The sequence below is a fragment of the Alosa pseudoharengus genome, unplaced genomic scaffold, assembly GCF_046254945.1.
Source record: "Alosa pseudoharengus isolate Yale_2024_CS ecotype anadromous, Long Island Sound unplaced genomic scaffold, YU_APseudo_1.1 YU_APseudo_1.1_scf_15, whole genome shotgun sequence".
In the NCBI taxonomy this organism is placed as follows: domain Eukaryota; kingdom Metazoa; phylum Chordata; class Actinopteri; order Clupeiformes; family Clupeidae; genus Alosa; species Alosa pseudoharengus.
This window is the reverse complement of record NW_027468620.1, coordinates 20,661,105-20,679,049: the sequence shown is the minus strand read 5'-3', so window position 1 is coordinate 20,679,049 and position 17,945 is coordinate 20,661,105. Positions and strand designations below refer to the sequence as shown.

The 17,945-nt window shown below is 46.7% G+C and overlaps 1 protein-coding gene across 1 annotated transcript in view; it reads left to right on the top strand.

Moving 5' to 3' along the window:
• The window catches only part of unc5b (unc-5 netrin receptor B), a 57,286-nt gene extending 41,233 nt beyond the window's left edge, over positions 1-16,053 (top strand). The window contains exons 3-17 of the mRNA XM_076285842.1: positions 335-478; positions 797-900; positions 1,397-1,577; positions 1,959-2,126; positions 2,542-2,706; positions 4,829-4,861; positions 7,255-7,449; positions 8,145-8,525; positions 8,945-9,032; positions 10,033-10,201; positions 11,187-11,426; positions 11,654-11,803; positions 12,176-12,340; positions 12,762-12,940; positions 13,159-16,053. Coding sequence (XP_076141957.1) covers positions 335-478; positions 797-900; positions 1,397-1,577; positions 1,959-2,126; positions 2,542-2,706; positions 4,829-4,861; positions 7,255-7,449; positions 8,145-8,525; positions 8,945-9,032; positions 10,033-10,201; positions 11,187-11,426; positions 11,654-11,803; positions 12,176-12,340; positions 12,762-12,940; positions 13,159-13,324 — 2,528 coding nt within the window. The 3' untranslated portion in view covers positions 13,325-16,053. The remainder of the gene's footprint in view (positions 1-334; positions 479-796; positions 901-1,396; positions 1,578-1,958; positions 2,127-2,541; positions 2,707-4,828; positions 4,862-7,254; positions 7,450-8,144; positions 8,526-8,944; positions 9,033-10,032; positions 10,202-11,186; positions 11,427-11,653; positions 11,804-12,175; positions 12,341-12,761; positions 12,941-13,158) is intronic.
• Positions 16,054-17,945: the final 1,892 nt, after the last annotated feature.

The window sequence follows — 17,945 nt, the reverse complement described above, 5'->3', positions numbered from 1 at the left end:
GTCCAGTGTTGTTTTGTCTATATCTGTTTGATAGACGCACACACACACACACACACACACACACACACACACACACACACACACACACACACACACACACACACACATCTGATGTCATTTTGCTCAGATTTCTTCCAGCTGAATCCTAGCCGTGGGGATATCCCTCCCCATCTCCACTCATGAGTCATTTGGCTTAATTGCTTCATAGTGGATTACAGCCACGTAGGAACATGGTTATGTAATTCATAAACAAAATAAAGTAAAAACCTGAAGCACAGTTAATGACAATCCTTCTGTGTGTGTGTGTGTGTGTGTGTGTGTGTGTGTTATTCAGGCCTGGTGATGCGCGAGGTGGATATCTCAGTGTCGAGGACCCAGGTGGAGGAGCTGTTTGGCCTGGAGGACTACTGGTGCCAGTGTGTGGCCTGGAGCTCCGCAGGCACCACCAAGAGCCGCCGCGCCTACGTCCGCATCTCATGTGAGTGTGTGAGTGTGACTGTGTGTGTGTGTGTGTGTTTGTTTGTGAGTGAGTGAGTGAGTGAGTGAGTGAGTGAGTGAGTGAGAGGGAAAGAGAGATAGAGAGAGGAGGAAGAGAGGGTGTGAGTGTGTGTATGAGTATGCGTATGAAAGAAAGAGTGAGAAAGGGAGAGAGAAAGAGTGTGGGTGCTTGTGTTGTCACACAACGACTCACAATGTCATGTACATTTAAATTTCGAGTTAATGTTCCGTGTCCTTTTCCTCTCTCTCTCCCTGTGCCCTCTCTCTCCTCTCTTATTTCCTAACTGTCTGCATGCAGACCTGCGTAAGAATTTTGAGCAGGAGCCTTTGGGCCGAGAGGTGCGCTTAGACCAGGAGGTGCTCCTGCAGTGTCGCCCCCCAGAGGGCATTCCCCCTGCCGAGGTACGAGTCACACACACACACACACACACACTAACACACACATACATACTGCGACATCCTCCTATGTGTGTTCTCCAGCGAAAGCCAAAGCTGCACTCAGTTGAGCTCAGTGTTGAGCTGGGCGCTAATGACCAGAATAAATAGTCCCAAAAGCCTATGCGGCTAATGGAGGCATTTGCTCCAAGTACAAGGAGAGAGAGGACAAACAAGTATGGGGAGGCTGATGCTGTTATCTAAAGTGCTGTTATTTAAAGTTTTTTACAAAGTAGTTTGTATAGTAGAGTCAGGATTGAGCCTATACCTTTGGAGTTGTGTAGCATCATGAATTGAGATAGTTTTTAGTGGGTAGTTTACACCAGACCCTAACATTTTGGGAATTGTATAGTATCAGGATTGAGATACCATTGTAGCAGTAAGACAGCATTGAGACATTGTGCTAAAGATTGCACTGAGTTTTTAGTGGGGTAATTAACCAGAGTTCTGTCCTGGTTTGCAGGTGGACTGGTTGAAGAATGAGGAACTGATTGACCCGTCGCAGGACTCAAACTTCCTGATGACCGTTGACCATGACCTCATCATCAAGCAAGCGCGCCTCTCTGACACAGCCAACTACACCTGTGTGGCACGGAATGTGGTTGCTAAGCGACGCAGCAGCACTGCCACCCTCATTGTTTACGGTAATCAATCTCGTGCAGGTGCATACAAAATCGAGCCTATCAAACGTCCATCCTCCAGGCAAACTCGGGCAACGCCACCAATCAACAGTCACAGTTATTTCACATGAAATGTCTGCTCTGTACATGGCAGCACCTGTCATGAAATAGATCTCAATCAAACCAGTCGGGAACAACTTACCCGCTGGCCAGACACGAATCTTGCAGTTATACCGACATCACTAGTGACAATGTGTGTGTGTGTGTGTGTGTGTGTGTGTGTGTGTGTGTGTGTGTGTGTGTGCGTGTGCATGTGTGTGTGTGTATGTGTGTGTGCGTGCATGTGCATGTGTGTGTGCACTTTTGTGACTTTCTCTGTTCCCCTCCCGCTGTCCCCTGTCTCAGTGAGTGGCGGCTGGTCCTCCTGGACCGAGTGGTCAGAGTGTAACGCCAAGTGCGGACGTGGCTGGCAGAGACGGACACGCAGCTGCACCAATCCGGCGCCGCTCAACGGAGGGGCCTTCTGCGAGGGCCCACCCTTCCAACGAGTCACCTGCACCACTCTCTGTCCAGGTGAGAGACAGAGGACTAAAAACACCATATCATCCCTTACCTGAACAACATGACCAAGCAATGTGGAGCACACTGGAGAGAGAGAGAGAGAGAGAGAGAGAGAGAAAACGGTGTCCAGCTGGTTATATGACTTGCTTCAGTTCCACATGGATACATTTTGCATTTGCTTCAACTCATTACTGCTGCATGTTCAAGAGCAGCCCTCCTGTACCCTTCCTGCTCCATTGCATTTCTAAGCAATTAGCTGAGCGGCGCCCAAAACACATTCCCATTGTCTTCACACTCGAGAAGGTTCTGGAAGCCGCACAGCAGCCTCGCTGTGAACGCATGCGTTATCTTCGCTCTGTGTGTGTGTGTGTGTGTGTGTGTGTGTGTGTGTGTGTGTGTGTGTGTGTGTGTGATCCCCTCTCTGCAGTGGACGGAGGCTGGACAGAGTGGTCAAAGTGGTCAGCATGCGGCACAGAGTGTACCCACTGGCGCAGCCGTGAGTGCCAGGCGCCGGCGCCCCGTAACGGTGGACGTCACTGTGTGGGCAGCATGATGGAGAGCAAGAACTGCACCGAGGGGCTGTGTGTGCGGAGTAAGTCAAGACCACCACCCAACCACACACACACACACACACACTTAAATACACACACACACACACACACTTAAATACACACACACACAAACATATACTCTGTATTGACACACACTCTGTGTGCATGGAGTAAGTCAAAGTAACCACCAAGTAACACACACAGACACATAAAACACACACACAATCACACAAGCACACTTTGATACACACACACATGCTCTACCGCCCAACGCGGGGAGATAGGGAAGCGGACATGTGTCATGTGATGTGGGCATAGAGGCCGGGGCTTTTAGTCACATGACCCAGTTAAAGGCTGAAACATGTCACATGATCCTGTAAACAGAGGGGACGAGCAACAACCCTTACACAGGCGAGGGGAGGGATTATCCATCATGTGACCTACAAAAGGGGAGGGCTACACGTGACATGACGGAAGGGGGTTCTGTCAGTGCCTGAGGTACCGAGTCAAATAAGATGAAGAGGTACGGCTCTGAGACTGCTGATATGAGGCGAAGGGACAAGGGACTTTGGTGTGTGTGTGACCTGTCCAGAGAGAGCAAGTCAGGACAGGAGAGTCCATGAGACATGTACCTGTCCAAAATGTGTCTTTGAGAGACGGATGTTCCGAGGTGACGGCAGGCTTGGAGACTCAGTGCCTCCTGTCAGGCCCAGAGAGGAAGGTGCACGTAGACTGGCACACAGGTCCTCACTGCCTGAGTCACATCATTCTTAGTCACAGAGAGAGAGCGAGAGAGAGCGAGAGAGAGAGAGAGAAGAGTCAACTGGGGAGACAATCTGTGATACAGGCCCAATCTGTAACACAGGAACAAATGCACAACAACATACAAACTTAAATACACACAGATACACACACACACACACACACACACACACACTCACACACTCACTCATTCACACACACTCGTGAGTGGAGTGTCAGCTGCATTGGCCCCGTGGCCTGGCGTGAGGTGAGCCCACAGACCCAGGGGTCAGACTGCCTCTCCAGCACAGATGGAGGAGCAGAAACGACAGAGAGAGAGAGAGAAAAAAAGAGAGAGAGAGAAAGAGACAGCAGGAGAGAGATGAGCGTTTGTGGATGTGTGGGGTTAGACTGGGCAGGAGGCAGCAAGTCATGAAGATAAGCGCAATCAACACGAGCAAGCAGAGGAGCTCTGTGGGAGAGAGGAGAGTGTACAGAGGAGGGGAGGAGAGGAGGAGGGGAGTGTACAGAGGAGGGGAGGAGAGGAGGAGGAGAGTGTACAGAGGAGGGGAGGAGAGGAGGAGGGGAGGGGAGGAGAAAGGAGAGAAGGGGGAGCACACCAGTGTGAGGCAGATTCGCTCCGACACGCGGATGTGCAGCACGCACCGACTCGGCAAGAACGCAGCTGACAGCACTGCATAATCTCACTCTGAACGCAGTCAGAAATGCACATACACACACACACACACACACACACACACAGAAACATTAAGCCCTCTTACAGATAAAGCACACACCTTACACTCATCTTACTTTGTCACCATACTGCCTAGTCACACTTTTTACAGGTAGCATAAAGTATTACCTCTTTCTCTCCCACACACACACACACACGGTCATTATTAGGCTAATGTGTTATCAGTAGGAGAGTTTAGCATCTGTCTGTTGCACGCCGGCTGCCTGGTGTGCATGTCCAGGTGTGAGCGTGTGGGCTGGGCAGAGGAGTGGGACTGGAGTCAGTCAGCAGGCCGTGAGAGCCACGAGCCGAGAGGCCGCCTCGGATTGAGCCATGAATAATTCACCCGGGATGCAGCACGGCATTCTGGAAGCGCTGCTTTACTCCACGTCATTTATTTTTTTTATTCCAGCTGTTTTACTTCAGCCTACTTTACTTTCTTTCTTCCCCGCTCCCTCTCTCCCTCTCTCGCTCTTTGTCTTTTGTTTGTTTTTGGTATCCCAGCTCCAAGTGTTGACAGATTGGACTGGGCTGGAGTCAGATTGGTCTGCTTTGTGCATTTGTGCAGTTTCATTATGTTCATTCTGAAGATCATTTTATCACTCATTTGTACTGGGTGTGTCATCCATTTTACATTTTTTCTTCTGTTTCTTTGTGTTGTTTTTCTTTCTGTTTCTCTCTAACAGATAAAAAGGTTTCTATTGAACATGCCAGCCATCGTAAGTTCACTTATACATAAACATCTGTGTGCGTGTGTGTGTGTGTGTGAGTCTGTGTGTGAAGCTTCCATTGTCCACCTTCTATGTGACTGAGTCCCACACATACATGCAGGCAGAGTGTGTGTGTGTGTGTGTGTGTGTGTGCGTGCGTGTCATGCATCAGTCAGACCCTCATGTGTGCCCATGCTTTCACGCCCCTTCTAATCTCCTCACAAGGGGCCACACACCTCACCTGCTTGTCCAACCTTGTTTGGAGAGTAATCCTTTAAGTGTCCCTTGTGATGTTTACAGCCCTGGCTGCACACTCACCTCTTTCTTGCTTGCTCTCTCTCTCTCTTTCTCTCTCTCTCTTTCTCTCTCTGTCTCTCTCCCTTTCTCTTTCTGTCTCTATCACTCTCTCTCTTCACCATGGAAACTTTTCCTCATACTGTTTAGATTGCACATTCAAAACAATGATTGGCTCTAATTAATGGAACCGGGGGAACATGTGGTTGCATAAATAATCGAGTTATGGCAAGAAATATGAAAACCTAAACACTTTCATAATCAGCAGGATTTTTTTGGGAGGAGAAGCTTTGGAATCCGCCAGCGCTGCAGAAACGACTCCAACATTAAAAATAAATAAGTCCAGTCTGAGAGGCTTTATAGAACTATGTCTTCCCATCGAAGTGTTGTGGTAGTCGTTGGCGACGTGCTGGGAGATAATGGCTGGATGTTGTGGTGGGATTGTGGCTATCAGCGATCAATAGTGTAGTTTACAGCTGAAAGGTTCTCACTGGGCGTTGCGATCATAGTGACAATAGTAGTGGGAGCAGGTGGAGGGACTAGGCCTAATGTCTCCTCATTCTGTTCAGCGGTAATGTGTGCAGAAGTCTGTCGACTCCGCTCACGTCGGGCCACGTGAGTTCGCCGAGGCCCTGAGCTTCTCGCTCCCGACTTCCCTTTCTCCTCTTCCTCCATCTGCGCTTCCTTTCTGTGTTTTTCTTTTTTCAGTCTCTCTGTCTCACTGTCTCTCTCTTCTTTTTTTCGCCCAGTGATTTCCTAGCCTGCTTTCCTCTGTGGAAGAGCTCCTCTCCTCTAATTTGCGGGGCCTGGCGTTGCACCGCTGCCTGCTCTGATTTCGCTCCGCTCCTCCCCAGCCCAGACCTCCCGTCTCATCTGATCTCGCCCATTTCTCTCTCTGCTTCTGCTCTCCTTAAGTCCGCTCTACTTTTCTTTACACGGCCCTCTACTTTTTCATACTCTCCCTCTCCCATTTTCTACCTCTTTCACCCTTTTGTTTTTTTTTTGCACTGTATTTCTCTCTCTCTCTCTCTCCTTGTGTTTCCTTCCTTTCTGTCTCTCTTTTTTCTGTTCTCATCCCCCCCCCGCCACACACACACACACATACATGAAAACCAGAGCCATATAAATGGCTCTGATGAAAACTATCGCTCTCTCTCACGCACATCCACGTGGTCAGCGCTGGCCTGTGGAGAGGGTGTAGCTAGCATGCTGCTAGATGGGGCAGGGCGAGTCAGAGAACAGCACACACTCAGGCCAGGGCACTGAGCACCATGAGCAACTGAGGTTATAACAGGAGACCTCACTGCTCAAACAGGATAACAGCTCCCCCTGCTGTTAAGGAGTCGAACTGCAGCCCACAACTCAAAACGCGCTTCAATGTAAATTTAGGCACAAGCAAATAGTAGTAGCCCCGGATGAAAACAGTAAGTGGTAACAAAGCTGTGAAAGAAACTGATCTGAGTTATAGTAAGTGATGAGCTGTTGTGTGAGTGGAGACAGTGTTCAGTGAATGTGATCATATTGCTCAGGGAGCCTATAAGGGGTGATGTGCTTTCACTCTATCTACCCTTTTGTCTTTCCTTATTGTCACCAAGCATATATCCCTGTACATGAAATGGTAGTGGTAGTCTTGCAGTGTGTGATGTAGTCTGTCATCATATTCTTGCTTGTGTGTTTCTCCCTGTCTTTTTGTCTATGCAAATGTGTGAATGCTCACACATTTGCCCACTAATGTATGTGTGGGCATATGTCAGGGTCCTCTGTGTAATTATGCATATCATGCATATGTTCTTTCTTGTTGTTTGTGTTATAGAAATAGTAAGGTCTTAAAAATCAGTGTTTCATGTTTGTGTTTAAAAAATCAATGTATCATGTTAACCTGTGCTACCTGTTTTTTTGTGTATGGATTGTGTGTGTGTGTGTATGTAAGTCATGTACCTGTCACCTTGTTAATAAGTATTTGGATCTTATTTTCCTTGCTTGCCTTCCAGATCCAAATAAAAACATTCAAATGTGTGTGTGAGAGAGTGAGAGAGAGAGAAAGAAAGAGAGAGGGGGGGGGGGAGTTAATGATGTGGAGTGTAACGGTGTCCTGTCTCCTGTGTCAGCTCTAGGCGCCGGCTCCAGCGTGGCGGTGTATGCAGGCCTGGTGGGAGCGCTGCTGCTGTGCGTGCTGCTGGTGCTGTGTGTAGGCGTGCTGGCATACCGCCGCCGCTGCCGCCATCTCCACGGCGACATCACCGACTCCTCGTCCGCCCTCACCGCTGCCTTCCACCCCGGCAACTACAAGCCTCCTCGTCAAGGTGACCAGACTAAACCCCACCTCACATCGCCCGGGGCAACTGCCCATGTCAAGGCTGATAACCATTCTGCATTAGCATCACCTTGTCTTATTTATTTTCATTCTTTTATTCATCCCCTCAGCACCTCTGTCAGTTTATTTTAGCTCAAGTCTTTTTCTCTCTTTGTCTATCTCTCTCTTTCTCGCATTTCTTTGTTGCTCTCTTTCTGTTTCGGTTGCTTTCTTGCAATTTCTCTCTCTCTCTCCTCTCTCTTTCTCTCTCTCTCTCTCCTCATTAGTTTTATTTTATCCATTGCTGCCATGCTCTTTAATCCTGAGCTGTTTTTGTGGCCACTCCAGTAGGAGCACCACCCATTAAATAATTTTCCTGCGACAGTGTTTAATCCAGTGTTTTTTTTGTTTTTCCTATTCATTAAACCTTTGTATTTGTAAATAAAGAAAGAAACAAACAAATGTTCTGCTTACTGGACACATTATCTTTGACTACTATCTAGTTATGTTCTAAAACGTGATACATATACATAATATAACAATGGATATATATAATTCAATATGTTGTATATTAATAATTTACTATTATTGTTCATTGTTATTGTGATGCTGTAATAGAAGTCGCTTCAAACAAAGGCGTCTGCTCAGTAAGCATAACCATAACCGTAGCCATGTTTTCTCTCCCCTGACCACCTCTCCCCACAGACAACCCTCACCTACTGCACCCCTCCATGCCCCCAGACCTGACGGCCACGGCGGGCACCATCCGTGGGCCCCTCTACTCGCTGCAGCAGAGCACCCTGGACTCACCCCACAAGATCCCCATGACCACCTCGCCGCTGCTAGACCCCATGCCCACGCTCAAGATCAAGGTGTACAACTCGTCCACCATGTCCTCGCTGGAGCTGCCCTCGTCAGGCGGCGGCGGTAGCGACGGCGAGATCATGAGCCTGAAGATGGTGGGCACCATGGGGGGCATGCGCGGTGGCGGAGATCACTACGGGCACACGCTGCCCCGCGAGCCGGGACACAGCGCCAGCGCCACGCTCGGCTGCCTGGGCGGACGCCTCACCATCCCCAACACAGGTGAGTGGGGGACACGAACCTGGCTGCGCACGGGCTCACGTGACGACCTGCACATGTACACTTTTAGAGACACTAATTAAAGGTGTGTGTGTGTGTGTGTGTGTGTGTGTGTATGTGCTTATACTTCCATGTGTCCACACAGTACACATTACGCCTGAGCGTTCTCGCCTATATGTGTGAATTGAATACACAGCACACACATATTCATACTTACACACACACACGTCTATATCTATATATACAGCTTTGTACAGCTTTTCCAACCCAGGTGTCACGTTTAATTAGGCCGTTCTCACCAACAGCTGATATCAGCACCTGCAAAAGTGAGACAATTTACACCCCACATCCAAAACTGATAACTATCCCCTTCTGCCCTTTCTTTCTCTCTCTTCTTTTCTTCTATCGCTTTTTCTCCGTAGGAGTGAGTCTCCTGGTCCCACCTGGGACCATCCCGCAGGGCAAGTTCTACGAGATGTACCTGATCATCAACAAATGGGAGAAAACTACGTAAGTCAAACTCTCTCTCTCTCTGTCTCTCTCTCTCTCTCTCTCTCTCATCAGACTATTCAAGCCACAGCGAGCAGGCAAGTCTTTTCTGCCCCTAACTGTTATCCTGTGTTCAAAAGAGGAGGGCAGTCGTGAAGGATTTGGTATCTCGAGTCTTCACGCTCCGGTGCGCGCACGCTGCGACACAGACGTAAATCCTTATGTCTAATGTCAGTTTTTCAAATTCTCGCTGAGTGTTGTGTCTTGAAAAGCACGCTTCCCTTGCCTCGGAGAGGCCCTGTCGCCGTAGAAGCAATAAGCGAGTATGAATCATAGCAGAGAGGAGGAAGAGGAGGGGTAGGGGTTGGGGGAGTTGAGGGTGAGTTTAAATAGGAACATCAAAAGCCGGAGCCTAACCCTCGGTGAGGCTTAGAAACACAAACGCTGCAAGCTGTCGTCTTCGCTTTGGGGGTTGGATCTGTTTGTTTCATCCTCCATTTCAACTGTTGTTGTCGCGAGTGTTTCTGAGGCCCGGCTTCTTCACTGGCTGCTGAATCACGGGAGTTGGGGGACGGCTCATCTCAAACACACATCCGGCAGTCCTCACACTCCACTGTGGAGTTATTGCTTCTGTGCGCAGTGATAATGTTTATTTTGGCAGACATTCCGTACTTTTATTTACGACTGAAAAAACACAACATGGTGAAGGGGTTTTGCATTTAGACCTGCGGAGCTTCCCTTGGGTATTCCTTTTGCAATTTGAAGGGGTTTTAATAAAAAAATTAATGGATTGAATGTTGTTGCTGTTGCTGACTGTAGATGTCTTTCTCTCTGTCTTGACTGTGTGTGTGTGTGTGTGTGTGTGTGTGTGTGTGTGTGTGTATGTGTGTGTGTGTGTGTCATTTGTGTGAATTTGTGTCTCATTTGTGCATGTGTATGTGTGTGTGTGTGTGTGTGTGTGTGTGTGTGTGTGTGTGTGTGTGTGTGTTTCTCTGTGTGTGTCTCACGCGCTGGACACCAGGCTGCCGTCGGAGGGCAGTCAGACGGTGCTGAGCCCCGTGGTGAGCTGCGGGCCGTCGGGCATGGTGCTGGGCCGGCCCGTGGTGCTCACGCTGCCCCACTGCGCCCTGCTGGACTCGCCCGACTGGAGCCTCACCCTCAAGAGCCAGAGCCACCAGGGAGCATGGGAGGTGAGAGACCTGGGGCCAGCAGGGGGAGAGGAGGGAAGGAAGAGATAGCCAAACAGAGGAGAGAAAGATGGAGAGAGGGAAAAGTGAGATAAAGAGAAAGAGAGAGAGAGAGAGAGAGAGAGAGAGAGAGAGAGAGAGAAAGAGAGATAGGAAGAGATAGGGAGAGAGAGAGACTGACAGATGGAAAGAGAAAAAGCATGCTGAGCATGAAAGAGACGAAAGCCACAGAGAGCAAGAAAGAGCAAGAGCAGGGCCTGTGAAAGTCAAACCCCAGAGAGAGAGAGGGGGGGGGGTGTTGTGGGAAAGAGAGTGAGTGGTAGAATATAAAGAAATGTGTCAGCGGGCAGTGTAACAGGAGAGGAGGTAAAGGGGAGGAAAACTGGGCAATGGTGTATTACATAAATGAGTGCAGTACAATGGGGAGATGTGCTCTATGGACTCCAAACAGCATGAGTGTGAGAGAGAGAGGGAGAGAGAGAGAGAATCCATGATGATTATGATGGAGAAATTGGTTAAGTGGGGGAAGGTGGAGAGGTCTGAGAGGATGAGAGTGCTCGGAGACACCTGGGGGGAGAGGTGAGATGGCAAGATCTCCACCTCCAGTCAATACTGGGAACAAATTCACTTTAGCTCATCCACCTACACTACAGTTTATAGTGGCTCTTCCATTTGGACAATTAATCAGTTTTACCATTTCACCTTTGGAACATGGTGATTCTAGTGAGTAGTATCAGATAAAGAGGCCACAGAATCCATTAATACCATATTACCTGCTCCCGTGTATTAACCTCATAGCTGAATTTTTTTTTGCAAAATCAATGTATAAACCTCGGCTAATAGTTGAGAAATGATAGTAATGTGTTACATATGAGTCATTTAGCAGATAAGAGATCTATTGATACAGTATATCTATTTAGATTGGTATTAGTATACATCCATGCCGTTCCATGAGTTCTTTGCATGTAATTCCACTCTGTGCCTGCAGGAGGTGCTAACGGTGGGCGAGGAGAGCCTGTCGACGCCCTGCTACCTGCAGCTAGAGGAGCAGAGCTGCCACGTGCTGATGGAGCAACTGGGCACCTACGGCCTGGTGGGCCAGTCGGCTCCCCCGCACCCCGCCTGCAAGAGGCTGCAGCTAGCCCTGTTCGCCCCGCGCGCCCCCTGCCTCTCCCTGGACTACAGCCTGAGGGTCTACTGCATACAGGACACGCCGCACGCCCTTAAGGTCTGTTGAACTGCCTGACTGCATATTTGTCTGTCCATCTGTCTTCCTGTTTGTCACTCTGTTCATCAACACACACTACAGATGTTACAACAGATGATGTGCACTCTCTCGTGACATTTCAGTCAGATTTTACATTTGGTTTCAATTAATTTCCTTAAAAGTCCTGCTGATATAAATGTGTTTTGTCGGTGTGTGTGTGTGTGTGTGTGTGTGTGTGTGTTGTACAGGAGGTTCTAGAGGTCGAGCGTAGCCTAGGTGGGGTTCTGCTGGAGGATCCCAAGCCCCTCCTGTTCAAGGACAGCTACCACAACCTCCGTCTGTCCATCCATGACATCCCACACTCCCACTGGAGAAGCAAGCTGCTCGCCAAGTATCAGGTCAGTGGTCCTGCCAGTCTTAGAAGGGAGAGGTGACTGCTGAGCTCAAATATTGAAATGTCAGAAACCTTTCATGAAACCAAAAACAAATAAGGGACTCTACCCTTAATATGCATGTCTCTGTGTATTGCTCTTCCAATTACAACACTCATATGGACCCTTTCAAGAGAGTTCATTATCAGCATCATAGCTGGCCCCACAAGACCTCCTTTTTAACATTCCATATGTTATCTTAATGCAGAGGAAGTAGATTGGGGCCCAAATAGAATGTTCAAGCATTGTTTTTGTTTACCTTGTTGAAAGGGTCCATATTAAATGAATGTTACATACCTGAATGTATTGTTATTCATGCGTGTGCTTCTCCTCCTCCAGGAGATCCCCTTCTATCACATCTGGAGTGGCAGCCAGAGGCCGCTGCACTGCACCTTCAGTCTGGAGCGTGGCAGTCTGGCCGTCTCGCAGCTCACCTGCAAGATCTGCGTGCGACAGGTGGAGGGCGAGGGACAGATATTCCAGCTGCACACTGACATTCAGGAGGTAGGGTCTCTCCACGCGGCTCTACCGCTCCCCCGGTCACACACTTTCTCGTTCACTCTTTCAGCGTCTCTGTCTGTGAAGCAGACCTGTGATGTGATGACCTTGACTGTGCTGTTACATACTGGCATCACGGTCTTTCTACATCATGTTGGAGTATTTTTTTGTGTGCTATAGTCCATGTCATGCTTCAGTGAGGCATGGGGATTTAGGTGTATGATACACAATATACTTGCAGCATGTAACAAAAGGAACTACACCACATAGCCTAGAACTGGTATATGGTGATGCACAGGGCTGGACTATTAAAAATCATAGTTATATTATGTTGTACACAATTTATGTCACTAATAGAATGATCATAAATTTGATGCACATTTGCAACTGCTGATCTAATTAACTTTGACCTTGGTGTCCTCCACAGACGCTGCCACCCCATTCGCCGCTGCCCTCGGGCAGCACCTGCCTGCCCTCCTCTCAGGTGGGCTCATATGCCTTCCGCCTGCCTGCCTCCATCCGCCAGAAGATCTGTGCCAGCCTCGATGCCCCCAGCGCACGTGGCTGTGACTGGAGACTGCTAGCGCACAGCCTTGGCTTTGACAGGTGGGTTGAAAGTGTGTGTGTGTGTGTGTTTGTGTGTATGTGTGTGTGTGTGTGTGTTTGTAAGGGAACATCTGTTTCTCCTCTAACTAGCGGGAATCTTCATTAGGTCTGACAGGTTGTTGTGAGTCATACAGCATTATCTATTATGGTGCAACTCTCATCTAATCTCTCTCTCCGTCTCTCTCTCTCTCTCTCTCGCTCTCACCTTTGTCCGTCAGGTACCTGAACTACTTTGCAACAAAACCCAGCCCCACAGGTGTGCTCCTCGACCTGTGGGAAGCCTGTCACCAAGGTGACGCAGACCTGGTTTCCCTGGCGACTGCTCTGGAAGACATGGGCAAAAGCGAGGTCTTGGTTGTCATGACAACGGATGGGGACTGCTGATTTGCCAATACCGCGGGGTGTATGTGTGTGTTTGTGTTTGGGAAAGGAGGGAGGAGCAAAACACAAAATAAGCAGGATTAAAAAAAAAAGAAAGAAAATTGTCACCTTAAAGAGACTTGCCGTTTACTTGCCTGGGTCCCGTCACAGAGGGAGGGAGCATCTCCTGTGGGCAGACCCCCCTCCTATCATTATCCATCAGGGGTTAACCTCCTCCCTGACCCATGTCTTGGATGTCAACATGATGCCTAGTGCACGCTCCATTGCATCAGACACACTGTCTAGGCTGCTGTTGGTTATTGCTGTTTTATGCTGGGAATCCCAGAGCTTGGTGCCAAGAGCCGAGAAGGGCTTTGGCACTGTAAAGAAATACACTGATGTTCATCCTACTGTGTGGGCTATGGTCTGATGTGCTGTAACAGAGAGAAGCAGGACGTTATTGAGAGAAGCTGAAGCATACACACATGCAGCACCGATACACTCATATACACAAACATACATGCAAACAAATATATCATTTCACTGAGTTGAGCAGTTCTATCTTTGTGTCTCCCAGTCTTCTCCTCTGTCAGACTCTTTTCTTGCAGTGTCTCTCTCTCTCTCTCTTTCTTTTCCTCTCTGTCTCTCTCTCAGTGTGAAAATGTATGATTCGACAGCATCTCACTTCATCTCCTGATAGGGGATTTGTTTCCTAGTGACCAATCCATGTTTCAAAAACACCGTCGTCACACACATAGTCCAGTGACTGACCAGCAGTGGAAACACGTCTAAACCTCCCTCAGGATGCACACTTTTGTGTGTGTGCACACACACACATAAACAGAGACACATACATGCATACACACACACTATACACTCACTTACATGCATGCACACACAAACAGGCAAGACAGGTAACTTAGATGAACTAGTGGCAAGTTCAATATGAATCCATTTAGCCAACAGGACTGCATGGATGACATGATTTACCTGTCACTATACATATCAGAAACATATCAGGCTTACACTAACCTCTCTTCATTTGAAACCCATTTGATTTTTACTGACGATCTGCAATGATGACTCAATTCTGTTTGCCACCCTCCCCCATCTGCTTTCTGAAAATGATTTCTTTAATCAATGTAGTACAACACAGGAGAGCTTTCTGGTAAACTCATGCTATATAAGTTTCCTATAGGGAACGCACTCTTTTTTAAGTTATTATCCATATTTGTGGATGGGTTTTTGTTTTGAACTCTGTTTCTCATGTTGTACTTGCTGTTATGGCCATGGCATTTTTCATTCCTGAGATTCATTTCCAACCTTGTTGTATTACACCTCCTGCTTGAAAGGCAAGACACTGAAGGCAGAGACAAGCATTTGTGGTAAAAAAAAACTGTGGATACAGAAAAAACATATATAATTAGATGGTCTTGCTACTTTGAGAACTATGTATGTAATTTCAGATATAAATAGTTTTTTCTTGTGACTCGAAGACTATTTTAGTTGTGGCAAGATACATCCATGTTAAATTACAGATTACCGATAACCTATATTGTTTTGGTCCCTGTCATATATTTTTTTCTGACCCATGAAGCCAAACAATGTGGTTACTGCTCAACAACACTTCAGAAGTTCCCAGATGTTTCCTGCCGCCAGGGTGGTGACAGGTCATCCTCGACTAGCCTTGAATTGATATGTCTCCATTTCCTCGTTTCCATTGTTTATCTCGATGTCCTTATTGTTGCTAATGATGATGGACTGATATTTCAAGCTGCAATGAGGTTTCAGGGTCTTTTTTGTTATCAATCATTCATGTTGTTGTGGTCTGTGAGCAAGTTCAAATGCTGTCTATTTTTTACTTTTTATTAAGATGTCTTATGATCTTTACAAGCAAAAAGTGTTTCTTTCTCTGAATCCACAGAAACCAAAATTCAAGCAGTATCTCTACACTTTTCTTAAGCAGACTGTGTGCGTGTGTGTATGTGCGTGTGTAGGCTGTACACACAGCTTACATATCATCTCTCTTTGTGAGTACTATGCAAGTACATAAGGAATTGTTTGTGCTTCCCCTGCTTTGGTTCATGTTGTGTGAAATCTGTGGATATGTCTTTGTTCCCTGTATGGCGTGCTAAAGGATGTATATTCTTGCCAGAAATCAGTGCTTTTATGGAGAGATGGAGTAAGCGATCAAGCACAACGCTCCCATATAATCCTTTCAAGACAAAATGGAGACCGTCCTTCAGTATGTGACAAGTCTCAGTATGTGACAAGTCATGGGTCATGTGATGTATTTTTCTGTACTCTCTCAGCTGTTACTCTCAGTGGACTTGGAGATGAGGCATTCCATTTCATGTGTCAACCTAGAGTGCCAGACCTGCGAGACTGAGGCCAGAGAGGAGCCTTGTACCTGAAAAGGGGAGAACAAGGAGAACCCCACAAGCTGGCCCCTTCACTAACCATGACAGACGCAGAGCAGAGGGCTCTTTTGAGTGTCTGTGCTTCCTGCTGCAACCACTTGCAATCAGGCCACAGGGACAAGGAGACCTCCTGGCTGTGGCTTGCTTTGGCTTGGGGCAGTAGATGACACCTCTTCACACAGTCAGAATCGGGGCCTTTGTTCTGGGAGGAATGTGTTTTATAAGGGAAGAAGGCATAACCATTACTCCAGAGGTTTTTTTCATTTGCTCGGTCAACTACAACTGTAAATAAATGTTTAGCCTTCTTACTTGTAACTAAATAATTTTTATGCAATAAATTATATTTCCTAGTTTAACAATAAATATTCTTATGAGTAATTTTTACCACCATTACACTGTAATGCATTCATGATCATGAAATTGCCTATTGACTAAAATGGAAAAATGGGCCTAGCGCTTTACAGTGGAACACATTAGGCTAAATTCAATTTCAGTTTCACACAGTAATTAAAAACATGGAACAACAGTATGGGTGAACCAATGAAAATTGCCCGATAAATCAACTTAAACCTATTAAATATAGCAAGAAAAAACACAGTATTGCATACACTGGCCATTGGTTCAAGCTATACACTGTCAAACTAATAATTTGTTACGATGTACTGCACTCAGCCAGCAGCACTCCCATGGAAAACATCTGAAACTTTCACACACAATCAAATGTCTTGCCCTTGAAACTAACAGGATTTCTAGGTGAGTGCTTGCTTTTAGCGAGATTAAATAGCCTGACGCCAAATACATTTGCTCCATGAAAGACCGAATGCATGGGGGGAACCTGACAGTCAAGAGAGCAGAAAGAGAACAATATGTGCCACAAAGTGCACTGCGCTGTTGGCAATTTCATTATTAGGGAATCTTTCACTGCGATAATCTGACAGCCCCTTTGGTACTTGTGTTGTGGCCCTTCCTGTAGCCTATTCCATTGTGAGTCCAGACAAAGTGCTTAACAGTACACGGTCACTGTTTCTGCCCAACACACTAACCTATGACAGGACTAATGTAATTTGTGATTTATCCTATATTGCCCTCTGCTGGTGCACTAAGATAATAACAGGGCCTTGCTTTGGGATAAGACTATGTGTGTTCATAGTGTAGCATCAGTGATGGAAAAACATGGATGAAAAACAGTGACATCAAGCTAATAATGTGTAAGAAAATAAACAGCATGGGAACCTACTGGCTCACATTTATTTTTTGTTGAAATCAATGGCCTCTTTCAGATGTACACATCCAGGGACGGACCAGCAACCACTAAAACCAAGAGCATTAGTTAAAAATAGACTAAAAGTAATGTACAGGCCTACACGGTAGCCCATATGCCCAAGCCTAGACAATACCACGGTTATAGTTCATTTGACAGAAACCTGTTAGCTGTAGCCTATGAAGTTAAATAACATTAGGTTACTGGTTTCTGAAAATACCATATATCTGTACTTGCCACCAGATATTGTGCATTACTTCATTCCTTTATATCTTATGAATCATCAGGAATTGACATGAGTTCAAAGTCTCTCATTCATGATCTAATGCATGAACAACACATCAACTAAATCATAAGTTAAGGTGGGTACATCATTCTGATTTATGATTTCTTAAGCATGATCATCATGATTACATGCATTTAAGGTTAATTACTCATGATTTCATCATGTTTGTGGCCCCTCAACTAAAGTGTGAACAATGGCATGTGGTTAGAGAACTGCACAAGTTGTGATCAAATTGGAATTTGAGTAGTGATGACCACATGTTTGGCAGAAAAAGAAATCATCATGATCATTCTTAATAAATCAGAAATCATAATGATGTGCCCACCATATTTAATGCTTTAGTTGATGTAGACAGATAGTTTAATGCATGTTGATAGGGAGATAGTTTAATAGTTACCGGTATGTGGAGTTCGACAGTTGTGCAGGAGCACTTGGAATCGGTGTCGGTCTTCAGCGGTATGTCCAACACCATACAAATTACATTATTTAATCCTGTGATACATTGGAGTAGATGGATGGATAGAAAGTTGGATGGAAGGTGCCTTATATCCTTGTAAAAATGGAGAGAGACACAGAGAGAGTTGGCATGGTTGAGCAGATAGCAGTTGATACAGGTGCAAATCAGTTTAATTGGCTCTTTGAGGGGGCCTAGTTGAGCAGCTGGCAGTTGATACAGGT